At 43.7% G+C, this 15,416-nt stretch overlaps 2 protein-coding genes across 3 annotated transcripts in view; one reads left to right on the top strand and one right to left on the bottom strand.

Moving 5' to 3' along the window:
* The first annotated feature begins 198 nt into the window (after window positions 1-198).
* On the top strand, window positions 199-13,730 carry hcfc1a (host cell factor C1a). Of its 2 annotated transcripts, none has more exons than XM_059328916.1 (28): window positions 199-492; window positions 1,629-1,814; window positions 2,559-2,707; window positions 4,076-4,236; window positions 4,336-4,544; window positions 4,667-4,751; window positions 4,877-4,983; window positions 5,091-5,270; window positions 5,374-5,616; window positions 5,744-5,892; window positions 5,983-6,162; window positions 6,244-6,465; window positions 6,862-6,966; window positions 7,080-7,296; window positions 7,440-7,576; window positions 7,668-7,815; window positions 7,937-8,157; window positions 8,357-9,182; window positions 9,276-9,421; window positions 9,566-9,700; window positions 9,797-10,004; window positions 10,198-10,479; window positions 10,573-10,679; window positions 10,763-10,897; window positions 10,982-11,167; window positions 11,284-11,581; window positions 12,071-12,134; window positions 12,241-13,730. In XM_059328916.1, exons 2-28 carry the CDS (start codon window positions 1,634-1,636, stop codon window positions 12,278-12,280), a joined length of 5,121 nt encoding a protein of 1,706 aa, XP_059184899.1. In that variant the 5' UTR covers window positions 199-492; window positions 1,629-1,633; the 3' UTR covers window positions 12,281-13,730. The 2 variants fall into 2 exon arrangements, with proteins under 2 accessions (XP_059184899.1, XP_059184898.1); XM_059328915.1 differs by having other exon boundaries at window positions 9,273-9,421.
* Window positions 13,731-14,144: 414 nt separating this feature from the next.
* si:dkey-13a21.4 (uncharacterized protein LOC494576 homolog) overlaps window positions 14,145-15,416 on the bottom strand; it is a 2,344-nt gene continuing 1,072 nt past the window's right edge. Inside the window, exons 4-5 of the mRNA XM_059328917.1 lie at window positions 14,795-14,920; window positions 14,145-14,684 (exon numbers count right to left, since the gene is read on the bottom strand). Of these exons, the coding sequence (XP_059184900.1) occupies window positions 14,589-14,684; window positions 14,795-14,920 (222 nt within the window). The 3' untranslated portion in view covers window positions 14,145-14,588. The remainder of the gene's footprint in view (window positions 14,685-14,794; window positions 14,921-15,416) is intronic.

The following is a 15,416-nucleotide window of genomic DNA, read 5'->3' as shown; positions in this document are numbered from 1 at the left end:
TACACTGTTATTGTGCATGTATGGGCATATTTAAGTAGGTTTAGGGCGGAATAAAATCAGCATCTCCTTCAATATTAAAATAAAGGTGGTTTCAGCTCGGATGTCGCCATCTTTAGTAAGGGACAATAAGCCTATTGCTATAACACAACTTGTTGTAATTTGCCGAAACTCGAAATATGTTTCTTTAATATATATTTCAAGTGTTCTATAAAGCACCTCACTATACGGAGCATCCGTTGTCTGTTCTCAGAGCAAATAACAAAAACTATACGCGTTTCTGTCGGAAATGGTTAGCGAGCGGGTCTCCGTCGCCATGTTTACTTTGGGTGACGCCAACTCTCTTCCATTTTCCTCCGCCTCTGGTTGTCAAGAAGATGGCAGCTTCCAGGCAGGCATGAGAGGAAATACTTCTTCACAAATCGAATGAATTTGGATTATTGCCGCAAGATTAGACCACGTACCCGTGTTTTTGCAATTACTGCATCGAATTAAGTAAGTAGATTTCTGAAATATTTGCGCATTTTTGGGTTTGTTATGTTTTGTTGTGGCATACCGCCCGGCCATTTTTCTTGTGGGAGCTGTAGAAGTAGGCCGATTGTCGAAAAGATGGCTGCTTCCAGAGACGGCATGAAACATAATAACAGTCTGTTTATGCAGTTTAACTCCGTCTAGCTGCGTTTAAAGAGTGTTGTTGCAACTGCATTTGTATCAGGTAAAATATGCATGTCAAAACAAAACACAATTACATTGCATTTAATTGTAAAATCCGGCGACGCTTTGACAGATGCTAGCCTTACAGCTAACACTGTTAGCTGAGCAGCTAGCCGCTAGAGCTAACGGACTATAGCTAACCTTAGAATCCACTTGAATACTACTATCTGGCTTTAATATTTGGTAGATTTCAACAAGTTATTCGACATGGCGTAGGGCAAGTTGCTCTTAAGCTGCTGCGGCTATTAAAGTGAGCTTTATATGCGTTTGCGGGGTTAATAATTACGTTAAAGGGATTGCAGAGAATGCTAAGCTTGTTAGCTACAAGATGGCGACTCCCAGAGAAGCATGAAAATAGCCGACTCCTGCTAACAGCTTTAACAGTGAATTAAGTTAGTGTTGCGAACATGTGTTGTAATGCTTTGCTTGTCCGCTACTGATGTACTGAATTTGTTTTCAAGTTAGTGTATTTATTTCCTGTTGTAGTTAGCCGGCTATCGTGTATTTTTCTTTCTCATTCGCTTCCGCCATTTTTCAGACTGGCAGCAGCGTTAGCGGGGGTTTGTTTGGTTACAAGATGGCTGCTTCCATGGATTGAATTCAATGGTTAGAAACAACTCAGACCAAACTGAGGAGCATCACATAGTCCGTGTGTTCCGTCAGCTCCATGTTAGGGGGTTCTAGAACAGCGGTTACTATAGTTACTAGACATTCTAGAACGGCAGTTACTATAGTTACTAGACAGTTCTGATGTGTTCATTAACTGAAGCTAACCGCTAACTGCTAACGGCCGCACCAACTGTTGTAGAAGTTAGCGGCTGACATCCTAATGATGGGTTCCTACAGCCCTTAGCGCCGAAATACCCCGATCACTTCAGCAGCTACGACAAATGTTTCTTTATTCTTATTTCTGACAGAAATCATGTCTGCCCCTGGCTCCGCGGTGTCGGTTCTGCAGCCGCGGTGGAAACGGGTCCTGGGATGGTCCGGTCCCGTCCCCCGGCCCAGACACGGACACAGAGCTGTGGCTATAAAGGAACTGATGGTTGTCTTCGGCGGTGGAAACGAAGGGATTGTGGATGAATTACATGTATACAACACTGGTAAGATTAACTTTGCACGTAAAACTCTACTGATTATTATTATAATTTGCATCAAGCGTAATGTTTTACTGAGCAAATCTGCAGATATGACATAACGTGCAGTTCATTTTTACACCCAGTCTTCGCTATAAAATAGCTCTATTGTATTTCTAAAGATCGATTGGTTTTGTGCAGAACTAAGTAGCGTACAGGCCTCAGCAGGCCAAGCAAGTCCCTGTCTGATTAAATGTACCCCCCTCTGCTGGAGGACGGCTGGTAATGCACGTTAAAAAAGGCGGGCTAAAATAAAATGGATGATGCTGGTTGGTTTAAGTATATCCACTGCCCCAATTTCCTGCACACAAACCAATAACGACGGGCAAATTCACTACATTTTGGTTAGTGTAACCACATCTCTTAATGCAGATTCTGGTTAATGTTCTAATGGTAATAAGGTAGTTGTTTAGAGGTTATACTAGTCAGAAATTACTAGTCAGAAATTCAGAGCTGTTGCACTATTTTTGTTTTGTTTTGTTTATTTTTAGGTATATATATTGAGGCAGTGATCTGTTGTATGTATGTGTGTTGGAATGTATTGTTTTATATGTCTTTTATACACCTAGACTGCAACCAAATTGCACAAGTTGGGACAAATAAACTATACTTGACTTGACTTGGGTCATAATATAAACTTATTTAACAAAATGTAATGGATTGATATGAGTAAACCTTAAATCATAACTTTGACTGTCTTTTAATTTCTAGCTACAAACCAGTGGTTTATCCCAGCGGTCCGTGGTGATATCCCCCCTGGTTGTGCTGCATATGGTTTTGTCTGTGATGGCACACGATTGCTTGTGTTTGGTGGAATGGTGGAGTATGGAAAGTACAGCAACGATCTTTATGAATTACAGGTAATCTGTCTGTGGAAAATAACCCACATTTTTGTTTTACATTTCCACTTTTAACTTAACGAAATGTTTCCAAATTATGCTTGTGATGTAGTCAGTTCAATAGATATTGTTCACCTCAAACCAGACTTCAGACTACAGATATGTTTTGACGTAGCTGTTGTTGTAGCTCATGCAAACATAAAATGGAGACAGGCATGTTTACAATATAAACATGCTTTTTACACGTAAGCTACTCTGCTCATATTTCATATTGTAAGATCAAATGAAAAGGGACATTCATTCAAATAGATTTTTTATTTATACAGCCCAAAATGACAAATTTCTCATATGGGGTTCATAGTTTGTATGTCTTAAGAGACCTTCTCTCCTTTGACCCTCACATGGTAAAGGGAACGAAATCCTTAAAAAAAACTAACAACCTTAAACTGGTGGGGGACACTACATTTGAGCTTTTTTTGTCAGCATTAAATACATGGCAAAAGTTATAGTTTTAATGTTATGCTTAATCTGTTTATGTGAACACAGGAACGGGCTAATAACACAAATTAAATCCATCTTTTTAAGTTTGACTGCTGTACATGTTAATGTTAATGTGAATGTGCCCCATGCATTTTATCTATAGACAGTGGTAGGAAGGCTTTGAATGCAGTTGAATGAAAACAATAATCCAGATTTATCAAATGCACAATGGAAGGTGTGTTTCATAGTTGTTGGGGACATTCTTGCTGTGAACCCCCATTCTACAATGTCTTACCTGAAAAACTTTCAGGGTGAGAAAAAGAATAGATTCTGGGATGTATCGTGATTCCTTCTTGAATGAGGCAGAATTGAGAGGTTTCACCACTTTACAGTAACTGGCTGTATATGTAATTACTCAGCACCTGAGTTTGAGGGGGAAGGAGCAGTCTAAAGCGGTAATTAAGTTTTTGCCCTCACGTGATGCTAATCAGCACGAGTTACTCTCCTTCTGACAAGTGCACTATGTCAGAAACAAGTCTTTGTTCTGCACTCTGTGCTCAGTGAAGTAAGGTTAAGTGACAACTAGTCTCTCTGCCTGGTTATGACAAATGTAGTTTTGTCCCAATTACATTTTGTCAGCCAGAGTACAGATGGGTTTTTAGCCAATGGCTAACATCTAAAAACAATTAAATTGAATGTATTTAATGGTTCAATTAAATAAAAATAGTTAAATTATTGCAGCTTGTTAAATAAGGTTGGTGGCTAAAATTTGTGTGAAGTTTTATAGTTTCGACACAGCCCTTGTTATCAGATCGCCAGCATAAGGATAGAGGTCAACTTGTGTTTGTTAAAGCTTTAGCTATGGCCTGATCAAATATGTTGTTTTGACCATGTTTTTTTTTCTTACAGGCCAGCAGATGGGAATGGAAAAAGTTGAAAGCAAAAAACCCTAAGAATGGCCCCCCTCCTTGTCCCCGTCTTGGCCACAGCTTTTCTCTGGTTGGCAACAAATGCTACCTGTTTGGTGGACTAGCCAATGACAGCGAGGACCCAAAAAACAACATTCCCAGGTACAGATGTTTTTCCAGCAGGGCCCTTTGATGCACAAGATGCTTGAGATTCCACTTCAACCAACGACACGAGTGTGACTTATGTGTTTTCATTCTCAGATACCTGAATGATCTGTACACACTTGAGCTGCGTGCGGGTTCCAGTGTGGTCGGATGGGATATTCCAATCACATATGGAGTTCTGCCTCCTCCCCGTGAGAGCCACACTGCTGTGGTGTACACGGAAAAGACGAGCAGGAAATCTCGCCTGATAATCTATGGAGGGATGAGCGGTTGTCGCCTTGGAGATCTGTGGACACTTGATATTGGTATGTTTCTGAAAGTATACATTTAAAAATTACAGCAAAGTCGATGTAAAGTGATGTGTGAGAATTTGTCAGAACACTTAAGGGCTTTTTTATGACATCTTGCTGGTGCTCATTGTCTCCAGATACCCTGACATGGAACAAACCATCAGTAAACGGGACAGCACCGCTCCCCAGAAGTCTTCACTCTGCCACCACCATCACAAACAAGTGAGACTGCTGCTGCACCTCAGCAATAACATATTGAATGTTGTAGTTTATTATGTTCAAACTCCCAGAAGAACACCCTGTGCTTGGTAGCAGCATTTCACGGATTTTATTTTGTCAATGCGCAGGATGTATGTTTTTGGAGGATGGGTTCCATTGGTGATGGACGATGTCAAAGTAGCCACACACGAGAAGGAGTGGAAGTGCACAAACACTCTTGCCTGCCTAAATCTAGGTTTGTCCCACTCTGTACTTATAACACTAGATTTCACTTTGAAAATATTTGAGTGAGTGAATTTTGCTTCACTGATGTCAATCTTTGTACCTTATGTGTGTCTGCAGACTCCATGTGTTGGGAGACGGTGCTAATGGATACCCTTGAAGACAACATCCCTAGAGCCCGTGCTGGCCACTGTGCTGTGGCCATCAATTCCAGACTCTATGTATGGAGTGGCCGTGATGGTTATCGTAAAGCTTGGAACAACCAAGTCTGTTGTAAAGACCTCTGGTACCTAGAAACAGGTATGAGTGCTGTGACATTTTTGATATTACTTTGAGTGACTTTTGTGGCTTAGGTTGTCAAAGATTGTCATTGTTTTTAATTTCTTGTTCTCTACATCCCCAGAGCGGCCACATGCCCCTGCCAGGGTGCAGTTAGTACGTGCCAACACAAACTCTCTTGAGGTGAGCTGGGGTGCCGTCTCAACTGCTGACACCTACTTACTGCAGCTGCAGAAATATGACATCCCCGCAACTCCAGCTGCAGCCTCGCCAGCCATGAGTGCCACCCCCGTGCAGCCTGTGAACTCTCCAAAGAGCCCCGCACCAGCTGCTGCAGCACCCTCTGCTCAAAGCCTACCCCAGACAGGTATTACACTACTTTTCTAACTCCTCCATGTTGTCACTACGAAAGTAAGCTGAATAACTGTAAAAAACAAAACAAAAACAAAAAACACTGCACATAAAGTCTAATTGTCGGTTCCCTTATTTTGCAGCTGTCTTGAAGGTCGCAGCTCAACAGTCTGCCACAGGCACATCTGTTGTCACTGTTCGCCCCAGCCAGCCTGGGAAATCCCCTGTCACTGTCACGTCCCTCCCGCCAGGTGTCAGAATGGTAGTGCCTGCCCAGACCACCCAAGGATCGGTATGGGCAACTTTGAACTACGTTTTATAATGTTAAAGATTTATATATTATTGTCAGATAGATAAAGTTTTTTTTTCTTTTTCCCCTCAGCCAATTGGAAGTAGCCCTCAAATGAGTGGCATGGCAGCTTTAGCTGCAGCAGCTGCAGCAACACAGAAGATCCCGCCCTCTGCAGGCACTGTCCTCAATGTTCCTGCAGGTGCCACCATTCTCAAAACAGTAGCCGTTTCCCCTGGCACAACCACAGTGAAAATGGCTTCTCCAGTCATGGTACAAATTGTTTCTTATTTCTGACTTTGTATGCATGCTGATTGTCACAGGTCAATTCTCAAAGTAATAATGTCTTTGTAGGTCAGTAACCCGGCCACACGGATGCTGAAAACCGCTGCAGCCCAGGTGGGCACAGCAACTGCATCCTCTCCCACAACCACCAGACCCATCATCACTGTGCACAAGTCTGGTGCTGTCACAGTGGCTCAGCAGGCCCAGGTGGTAACTACCGTGGTGGGAGGAGTCACCAAGACCATCACCCTGGTCAAGAGTCCCCTCACCATGGGCAGCAGTGGCACCCTGGTAAGACAGCAGGACTCTGTTGAAATTCTATAGCATAATGTAATATAGAAATACCTCTGTGAGAGCACCCTTTGGTGCTTTCACTTGCATGCTGTAAATCATGGGTCCTGTAAATTGCTCTTTACACTTTGTGAGCAATTTGTTGTTTTGAAATCTTTTCAACATGCACTGAGCTTGAACCAGTGGGGGAGGGAGTAAAGGTTGGCCTAAAGTGACAGTTTGAGAGTTCTACTAAGAAAACAGGGAGCATGATGTTAGTGATCTGCATGACTGTCAGTCAGTTAGGGCTGGAATGATTTGTAGAGCCACCAGTGGTCTGCCATCCCACTGAAATCCCTGTGCTGTCCGATGTTTTCTGGCGACTCATGAACCTGAGTCTCTCTCCTATGTCGGCAGATCTCCAACCTTGGCAAGATGATGTCTGTGGTACAAACCAAGCCTGTGCAGACATCAGCTATCACAGGCCAGGCTTCCACTAACCCTCTCACACAGATCATACAGGTCAGATATCTGCATGAGTGCAGGAAAAAACAGGAGGTAGCTTAAACCTCCTGAGACAGGCACCAGATATTCTGTCTCCAATTGGTTTGCATAACATGTGCTTCTCTCCCCAGACAAAGGGCCCTCTCCCAGCGGGCACCATCCTGAAGCTGGTGACCTCTGCAGATGGTAAGCCAACAACCATCATCACCACTTCCCAGGCAGGAGGCACAGGAAACAAGCCCACAATTCTAAACATCAGTGGCGTCTCTCCTACCACCACTAAGCAAGGCACCACCATCATCAAGACGATCCCCATGTCAGCCATCATGACCCAGCCCGGAGCCACAGGTCTGAACTCGTTTACTGTGTCCTAACTACATATCACAACAGCCTGCACATTAATGACTGAGAACTGTACAATTGAAATATGTGATGCTGAGACAGCTTTTGGAGTTGGAGATGAAAATTTACTTCATGATTTGTCGTTGCAGGTGTGACAAGCAGTGCCGGCATGAAAACGCCTATCACAATCCTTACCACAAAGGTGATGACCACTGGAACCCCTGGTAAAATCATCACTGCCGTGCCCAAACTTGCCACTGCAGCCGGCCAACAGGGGCTGACACAGGTAAAGTGACTCTGACTGACAGAAACGTCTTTGTTGTGTTGCTCGTGTGTTTTGCACCTGAGGAGACTAATCTTAAATTGTGTATCTCTAGGTGGTTTTGAAGGGTGCTCATGGGCAACCTGGCACTATTCTGCGCACTGTGCCTATGAGCACAGTTGGTGGTGTTCGACTTGTTACACCAGTGACGGTGTCTGCTGTTAAGCCCACGGTCACCACTCTGGTTGTTAAGGGGACTACTGGTAAGAGTAACTGTGCTTGGTTTGTTAAAATGCTTCAATAGGTTATCCAGATTTTGTACATTATTGTGTATTTATGTATCATTTGGTTTTCATCTTTTAATGCCACTTATCTCCATTTCAGGGGTCACCACTCTGGGGACAGTCACTGGAACAGTCTCCTCAAGCCTGGCAGGAAGCACGGTGGACAGTTCCAACGCCTCCCTGGTCACCCCCATCACCACACTGGGAACCATCGCTACCCTGTCCAGCCAGGTCATTAGCCCAGCTGCCATAACTGTGTCATCTGCTCAGACCAGCCTGACCTCTGCCTCCGCATTGCCCTCCTCTACCATGACAGTGCAGGTAAGACCCTGCAGATCCTGGTCCCTCAGACTTTATTTAGCATTTTAGTAATCAGGATATAAAATCATGGCAGCGGTATGCTATTTTTTGTAACCACAGAACAATTACAGAAGAACTATTTAAAGAGAATTGCAGGATTTATTTTGTCTATGTAATGTGCTGTAAAACTTAAATAAATGCTTTCCTGTCCTCTGCCCAGAACCAGCCCACACAGGTGACTCTGATCACAACTCCCAGTGGTGTAGAGGCTCAACCAGTGCAAGATCTACCCGTGTCCATCCTGGCTTCACCAACGTCTGAGCAGCCCAGCTCCACTGATGCTGGAGCAGCTGGAGAGGGCTCTGGGACGGTCACCCTGGTCTGCTCTAACCCGCCCTGCGAGACCCACGAGACCGGAACCACCAACACAGCCACCACCTCTTCTGCCACCATGGGGGCAGGACAGGTGTGTTCTAACCCACCCTGCGAGACCCACGAGACCGGAACCACCAACACAGCCACCACAGCCTCTTCTGCGATGGGAGGAGGACAGGTGTGCTCCAACCCTCCATGTGAGACCCACGAAACGGGCACCACCAACACAGCCACAACGGCATCGTCGAACATGAACGTGCCACGCATGTGCTCCAACCCACCATGCGAGACCCACGAAACTGGGACAACTAATACAGCTACCACAGCATCAGCTAACATGGGAGGATCCCAGCAGGTGTGCTCCAACCCTCCCTGTGAGACCCACGTGACGGGCACCACTAACACAGCCACCCAGTCTTCATCTAATATGAACGGAGGCCAGACAAACACCGTGCAGAGGGTGTGCTCTAACCCACCCTGCGAAACACACGAGACAGGGACCACCAACACCCCGTCCACAGCCACCTCCAACATGGGAGGTGATCAGACCAGCACAGCGACAGGCCAGGTCCAAACAGTCTGCTCCAACCCACCATGTGAAACACACGAAACTGGGACCACCAACACAGCCACCACTGCCACCTGCAGCATGGAGACAGGCGAAGGCACAGGTATACCCACATTTACTGTCATTGAATTGATTGCTGAATTAATGTATTGGTTTGAAGCCAGATTTAAAAAAATGTTTTTACATCTATCAGCAGCCCAGCAAACGGAGGAGGGAGCAGAAAGTACCAGCAGCACAGAAGCAGCCTCCACCACTGCATCTACTGGCATGGTCACCACCACCCAGGGCAGGGCCATCACTACTGTCACTCAGTCTACTCCAGCCCCCGGACCCTCTGTACCTGTAAGAAATACACTAATTCACTAGCAGAATTGACAAACGATAAAACCAGCCATGCTGATTCATGATAATGTAATCTCTAGATGTCTTAATCTGATAGCATTATGTGAGAAAAAAACTCTTTATGTTTTGTTTGTTCCTCTCCAGTCGATTTCGTCAATCACAGAGGGTGGCAGTGCTGCTGCCAGCTCCACAGAAGAACCCATGCAGACTGATGAGACGGCATCAGCAGAAGCTGCACCTGCAGAGGAGGGAGCCACCGCTATGGAGACACAAGCAGAGGTAAATACAGTGTAATGACAAAGAGCCAATTTTAGCTTCACGCTTGCTTAATCAAAGATGTATTAAATGTGTATGACTTGCAATGTTTTCCTTCAGGGAGAAGCAGCCGCTGCTACAGCGCTGAATCTGCCCTCAGAGCTGATGTCTGAGGGTCAAGGCGCCACATTAATGGTGACGGGACTGTCGGACGAGGAGCTGGCTGTGACCGCAGCAGCAGAGGCCGCTGCTCAGGCAGCAGCCACTGAAGAGGCCCAGGCTCTTGCTATACAGGCTGTCCTCCAGGCAGCCCAGCAAGCCGTAATGAGTGAGTCAAACATAGTCTTGTATAGCCAGATTTCTCTGCACACTTTGTTTTAAACAGCAGCGGAATAAATAAAGGATGGTCCTCATCAACTGCTGACTCTACAACTACTGCACCTATCACTATTCTTTTTTTTTTGTTTCTTGTGATGCTGTCATGGTTTGTATGAATTCTATGTATTATTTTCTGTTCACAGATGAAGGCGATTCTGCTGGAGAAAGCCAGCAACCCAGCACCATCCCCATTATGTTGACCCAGCAGGAGCTTGCAGCGTTGGTCCAACAGCAGCAGCAGCTGCAGCTGCAGGAGGCTCAGGCTGCTGCCCAGCAGGCCACCGTGGACACAAACTTGCCCACTGAAGGCCTCGCCCCCGCTGACAGCCTCAACGACCCTTCTGTCGAGAGCAACGGACACAATGAGATGGCTGCCGCAGTCACCAGCGCTGTGGCGTCACTGTTGCCACGTACCACAGCTGAGAGTAAGACTTTTTTCTCTTTTTTTTTTTAGTTACTTTGTGTGTTTCTTAGTACCCTAACTTGACCTCTTTGTATTGTTCCTTTTCTCTCCACAGCACTTGCTCCATCAAGCACATTTGCACCCTCTGTATCTGTGGCCAGTCCAGCCAAGCTGCAAGCAGCAGCCGCTCTAGCAGAGGTCGCCAATGGGATCGAGGGAGAGGTGAGTTGGTGTACAGCATCTTTCTTGTTCAGTGAGGTCAAAGAGAGGATAATTGTAACCTTGTATAATTTTGTTTCTTACAGAAGCAAGCCCCACAGCCAACCCCAGTGAAGCCTGTTGTAAAAAAAGAGAACCAGTGGTTCGATGTTGGAATTGTTAAAGTGACAAATATGGTTGTCACCCACTTCTATATGCCAGGAGACGATTCTCATGGAGATGTAAGTGTCTCAAGAGGCTCCTTTCACGTTCAGATGACCGTATGTTGCTCAGTGCATCTCTAATCTCCTCGTTTTGTTTGGCAGGATGACTCTGGCGTCATGCCAGATTACAGCCAGATGAAGAAAATGGAGCTTCAGCCTGGAACAGCGTACAAGTTCCGTGTTGCTGGAATCAACGCTTGTGGTCGTGGATCTTTCTCCGAGATATCTGCGTTCAAGACCTGCCTACCAGGCTTCCCAGGGGCACCTTGCGCCATCAAAATCAGCAAGGTAAACACATCAGTAAAGCCCTTTCCCTAATCTTCTTATTCTGACACACAGGTTTGATGATAACACCAACTATTCTCCAGACGTATGAGTAGTAATTGTTGACTGTCTCTCTGCAGAGTCCAGATGGTGCCCACCTGACCTGGGAGCCACCCTCTGTAACGTCGGGGAAGATCATCGAGTACTCGGTGTACCTGGCCATCCAGAGCAACCAGACAGCTGAGGCCAAGGCCTCCACCCCGGCACAGCTAGCCTTCATGCGTGTGTACTGTGGACCCAACCCGTCTTGCTTGGTGCAGTCGTCCAGCCTCTCCAACGCCCACATCGACTACACCACTAAGCCAGCCATCATTTTCCGCATCGCTGCCCGCAATGAGAAGGGCTACGGTCCCGCCACCCAAGTCCGATGGCTGCAGGGTGAGCATACAGAATCTCAAACTAATACTCAAATATTAGTAAGTAGGGCTGGGTGAAATCAATCGTCAAATTTTTGACCAAATACCTCAATATTTATATTGCAACAATGTTGTAGGGTTGACTATTGTTGCTTTCACAACATTTTTACACAATTTAAATTTTTGATAAAAAAAAACATCAGTAATTAATATGCTAGTATAATCAAGATTCCAAAAAATTGACTGAATTCTTACACAGACATTTATCAGTTTGCACTTAAAATATAGTGTCTTTGTACAGTTTTCAATTGAATGGGTCACAAAGGATTAGCAAAATATCACATTCTATTTATTTACATTTTACACATGTCCTTAATGTCCCTTTACAATCTCCAAAATTGAAGCTAGTTTCATATCACAATATTGATATAATATAGTTATATTGCCATGCCCTATTAGTAATTGAGCATTTCATTGTTGGAGATATTTTAACCATTTTTCTGCTTTGTAGAATCTGGCAAAGATGCCGCCTCTGCAAAACCGGCCCCCAAAAGACCAGGCACCTCTCCTGATACGTAAGTACTGTGTTTATGTTCCACAGTGAGCACAGACAGGACAGTAACATGTCACTGATGAATGAAACATGCAATACTTATTCTGGTTTTATGTGTGCTCTTGCAGTAAGGCTACTGGTCCAAAGAAAGCAAGGACGGACCAGTGAGGTTGCCCAGAGACCCCTCCCAGTCTTTTGTCCTTTTTCCACTCGCTGTCCTTTTATCAGGAAGACTGACCTTCACCTCCCCCCTCCACCTCCTCATCCTCATCCTAATCTCATCCTCCACCCTCAAGTCTCAGATCAAGACGGCAATGGAGGCAGAACAACCGAATGAAGCCGAGATGAAAGTCAATCTGAGATGTTTCTGTAGATAAAAAAAAACCTCCTTTCTCCTCCTTCTGTTGGTTGTACTATTTTTAGAGCAACACAAACTTAGAAGCACATTATCTTTTTCAGTCACATCCCTTTCCATCGTTTAACATCTATTTTTGGCTTGTTTCAGTAGTTGAGCAGTATAGAGAAGCATTTACATCTTTCACAAACTGGGAGCCAGCCTGAGCGCAATGTTACCTTTTTTTTTTTTTGTCTTTGTTTTGTGAATCCTGGGGGGATGTAGAGAGAGACTACACGAAATGATGTACAGTGTTGAAAAAAGGCTGTGGAGGCATTAGTTTAGATGAGCGGAAAAATCGGTATGGATACAAATAAAGCACTTGTCCTCAACGACAGAGGACATCATTTTTTTTCCTTTCTTCTTTTGCTCAAAAACAAATTTGCTTCATCGAGAACCAAGTCTGTATTCATCGTACTGGACTCCAGTCTCCTGGTAAATGTCATCACTGTGCGCTTTTTACCCCAAGATGAGGACTGGTGGCCGACACTTCAAAGTGGACAAAAAAAAAAGAATGACGAAGAGATTTGTAGAGAATGAATGACAGACTTTGCTAGGACTGAGACTTGCAGCACACACACAAAAAAATCTTGCAAAATCTTCCCAAAAAATTAGCAAGCAACGACGCAGAAGATCTTTTGTGTAGTTTATTTTTGTATTTTTTAAGCTTTTTTTTTCTCCTGTGTGTATGTGTATGTTGTGTGCATTTTTAAAAAAACATCACTTTTTTTAACTGTTGTTCATCCCCATAGTTTGTGTTCGTGGGAAGATCTGGTGGCTTGTGTTGAGGTTGCCACTATATTTTTAAAAAAAATCTTCATTCAGTTGGTTGTATGTTCTTGTTGTTAACAGATGGTAATGAAAGAGAGAAAGACTTTTGTATTCGTTCCAAGTAGAACCCACAGAGGTTATAGGACTGAAGGGAACTTTGAAGTGGACCCAGGGAGAGGAGAGTTTTTACTTTGTTTACTACTCAATGCTTGTGTTGCTTTGTTTGCCAAACATGGAATTTCACGGGGTATAAGGAAAAATACCATCAAAACTTTTCATACCTTCCCCCCTTAATATCCCGATCAGTTGTCCTACGCTTTTTATGCTCATGAATGTGGTGTCTCACCTCTTCTTTAATTTTTAGAATGGCAAAATTATATTAGTAGACATATTTTCCCTATCCTATTGATGTATGTGAATCCATTTAATAAATTTTAATTTTTTTTTTCCTTCCACGACTCTGTATTTCAGACTACAGATGGTGTGCAAGCTAACTGTGATGTGTAAACCCGTATGTCTTTGAATGGGGATGTCTTGGGAAAGAAAGCTTACATAGCCGGAGTGTACTCACTTGTAAATTAGTTCGTTCATAGAGCAAGAATAAAACAAACAAAAAAAACATCTTGGCCTTTTATATAATTACCTGTAACAAACTGTTTTTACATGTTGGTCATCTCTTGATTGCCTTTTGTGTCTTTACTTATAAAAGAAACAAATATATATATAAATATATATAGTCTCCCTGATGGTTCTAATTTGCTTCTGTCGAACTGATTCACTGTAGGAGTCTGAATCACTGCTAGGTTCATTACAATGCAAGAATCTGTACAGGGAGGAGGTTTCTGACCGGACATGAGTGTATATCTACTTTGTAAGGGCGGATTCAGTTGTGAAGGTAACGGCCAGGAAGATCAGAGCCAAGGTGTTCTCGATTGCCGCCTTTTTCTCCGGCTCGCACCTTGGCTTTCCGTTTGTGGTTTCTCCTGATTTCTTTCTAGAAATGAACTTTCTCTTCATATGCATTCATAATTTTTGTGTGTGTCAGTGTGTCTGTTGAACAAAACTAGACATGCATGCAAAAGCAGTGTATTTTAGTAGTGATGCCTTAAGTTAGACCATAAGCTGAAGGTTCTCAAAAAAGAAAAAAACATTTAATGAGTTTGTTCCTCTCTCCATGTGGTATACAATTGTGTCCTTTCCTTCCACAGTACCTTTGCTGGGTCACTATTTTTGCACCCTCGTTAGATAGGTCATCATCAGCAGTGCCGAGGTCTCTCTGAACTTTCCCTCCCACACTGGGACGAGTGCAGCTCAGATGTTGCAGTTGACACAGGTGTTGCGAGTTTCTCTCGGCTGTTTGCAGGTTATCTGGAAATGTCCTGTATTTTCCAATGTGTGTTTTTTGTACTGTAGGGAGTAATGTATCTTTTATCATCAAAAAAATAAACATGTTAAACATAAAGAGATATTGCGTCATTCTTCATTTTCACTATAAAGACGTAAAGTGACTGACTCACCTGTTGTAAGCCGCTCCGAGCCGCTCTCAGGAACGGCTTTTCAACTTCTACGTCTTCTTTGGCGCTTCCTTCAAAGTACTCCGCTCCGACTTCCTCACACCACTGCAGGGCCTTCCTGACAGACACCTGCAAGGAGAGATGAGCATTTTATCATACCACCCTGGTTATGAAACAGTTGGGATACTGTGTAAAGTATAAATAAAAACACAAGAAATAAGTCACATTTGGCTCTGTAATTAAGATGTAAACATGTGTTACTTCCAACTTGCAAGGAATATGATAGTCTCACTCATTTCAAGGCATTTTAGCTGAAAAATTAAATCGGAAAAAATAAGGAAACAAGTCACTGGGGATCATCAGCAAACTGCAAAGTTTCATAAATATCTTTTGTTTATTGATTCTATATTATTACATGATTTATCTCTATTTGGTTCATGGTAATATTGGTCGGCAAGCAACTTCTTTGAATTGAATTACCAAATGTGTTATATAATAAGAGAGAATGATTTTCTTCATGTCTTACACGATGAAACATCTATATATGATATACATCATACACATTACTCTTTAATATATGGAATTTATTTGAGAATGTATATTGTAAGTACAGTGCACTCTATAA

Source organism: Centropristis striata, chromosome 3, assembly GCF_030273125.1.
Source record: "Centropristis striata isolate RG_2023a ecotype Rhode Island chromosome 3, C.striata_1.0, whole genome shotgun sequence".
Lineage (NCBI taxonomy): Eukaryota > Metazoa > Chordata > Actinopteri > Perciformes > Serranidae > Centropristis > Centropristis striata.
This window is presented reverse-complemented; position numbering and strand designations above follow the sequence as displayed.

What these genes read in the sequence shown, in the direction of transcription:
- hcfc1a (XM_059328915.1), top strand. Translation starts at nt 1,634, where the DNA reads ATGTCTGCCCCTGGCTCCGCGGTGTCGGTTCTGCAGCCGCGGTGGAAA. An exon ending in CCAAAAAACAACATTCCCAG is followed by an intron (nt 4,237 to 4,335) that starts GTACAGATGTTT and finishes TTTCATTCTCAG; the next exon opens with ATACCTGAATGATCTGTACA. An exon ending in GCCACCACCATCACAAACAA is followed by an intron (nt 4,752 to 4,876) that starts GTGAGACTGCTG and finishes GTCAATGCGCAG; the next exon opens with GATGTATGTTTTTGGAGGAT.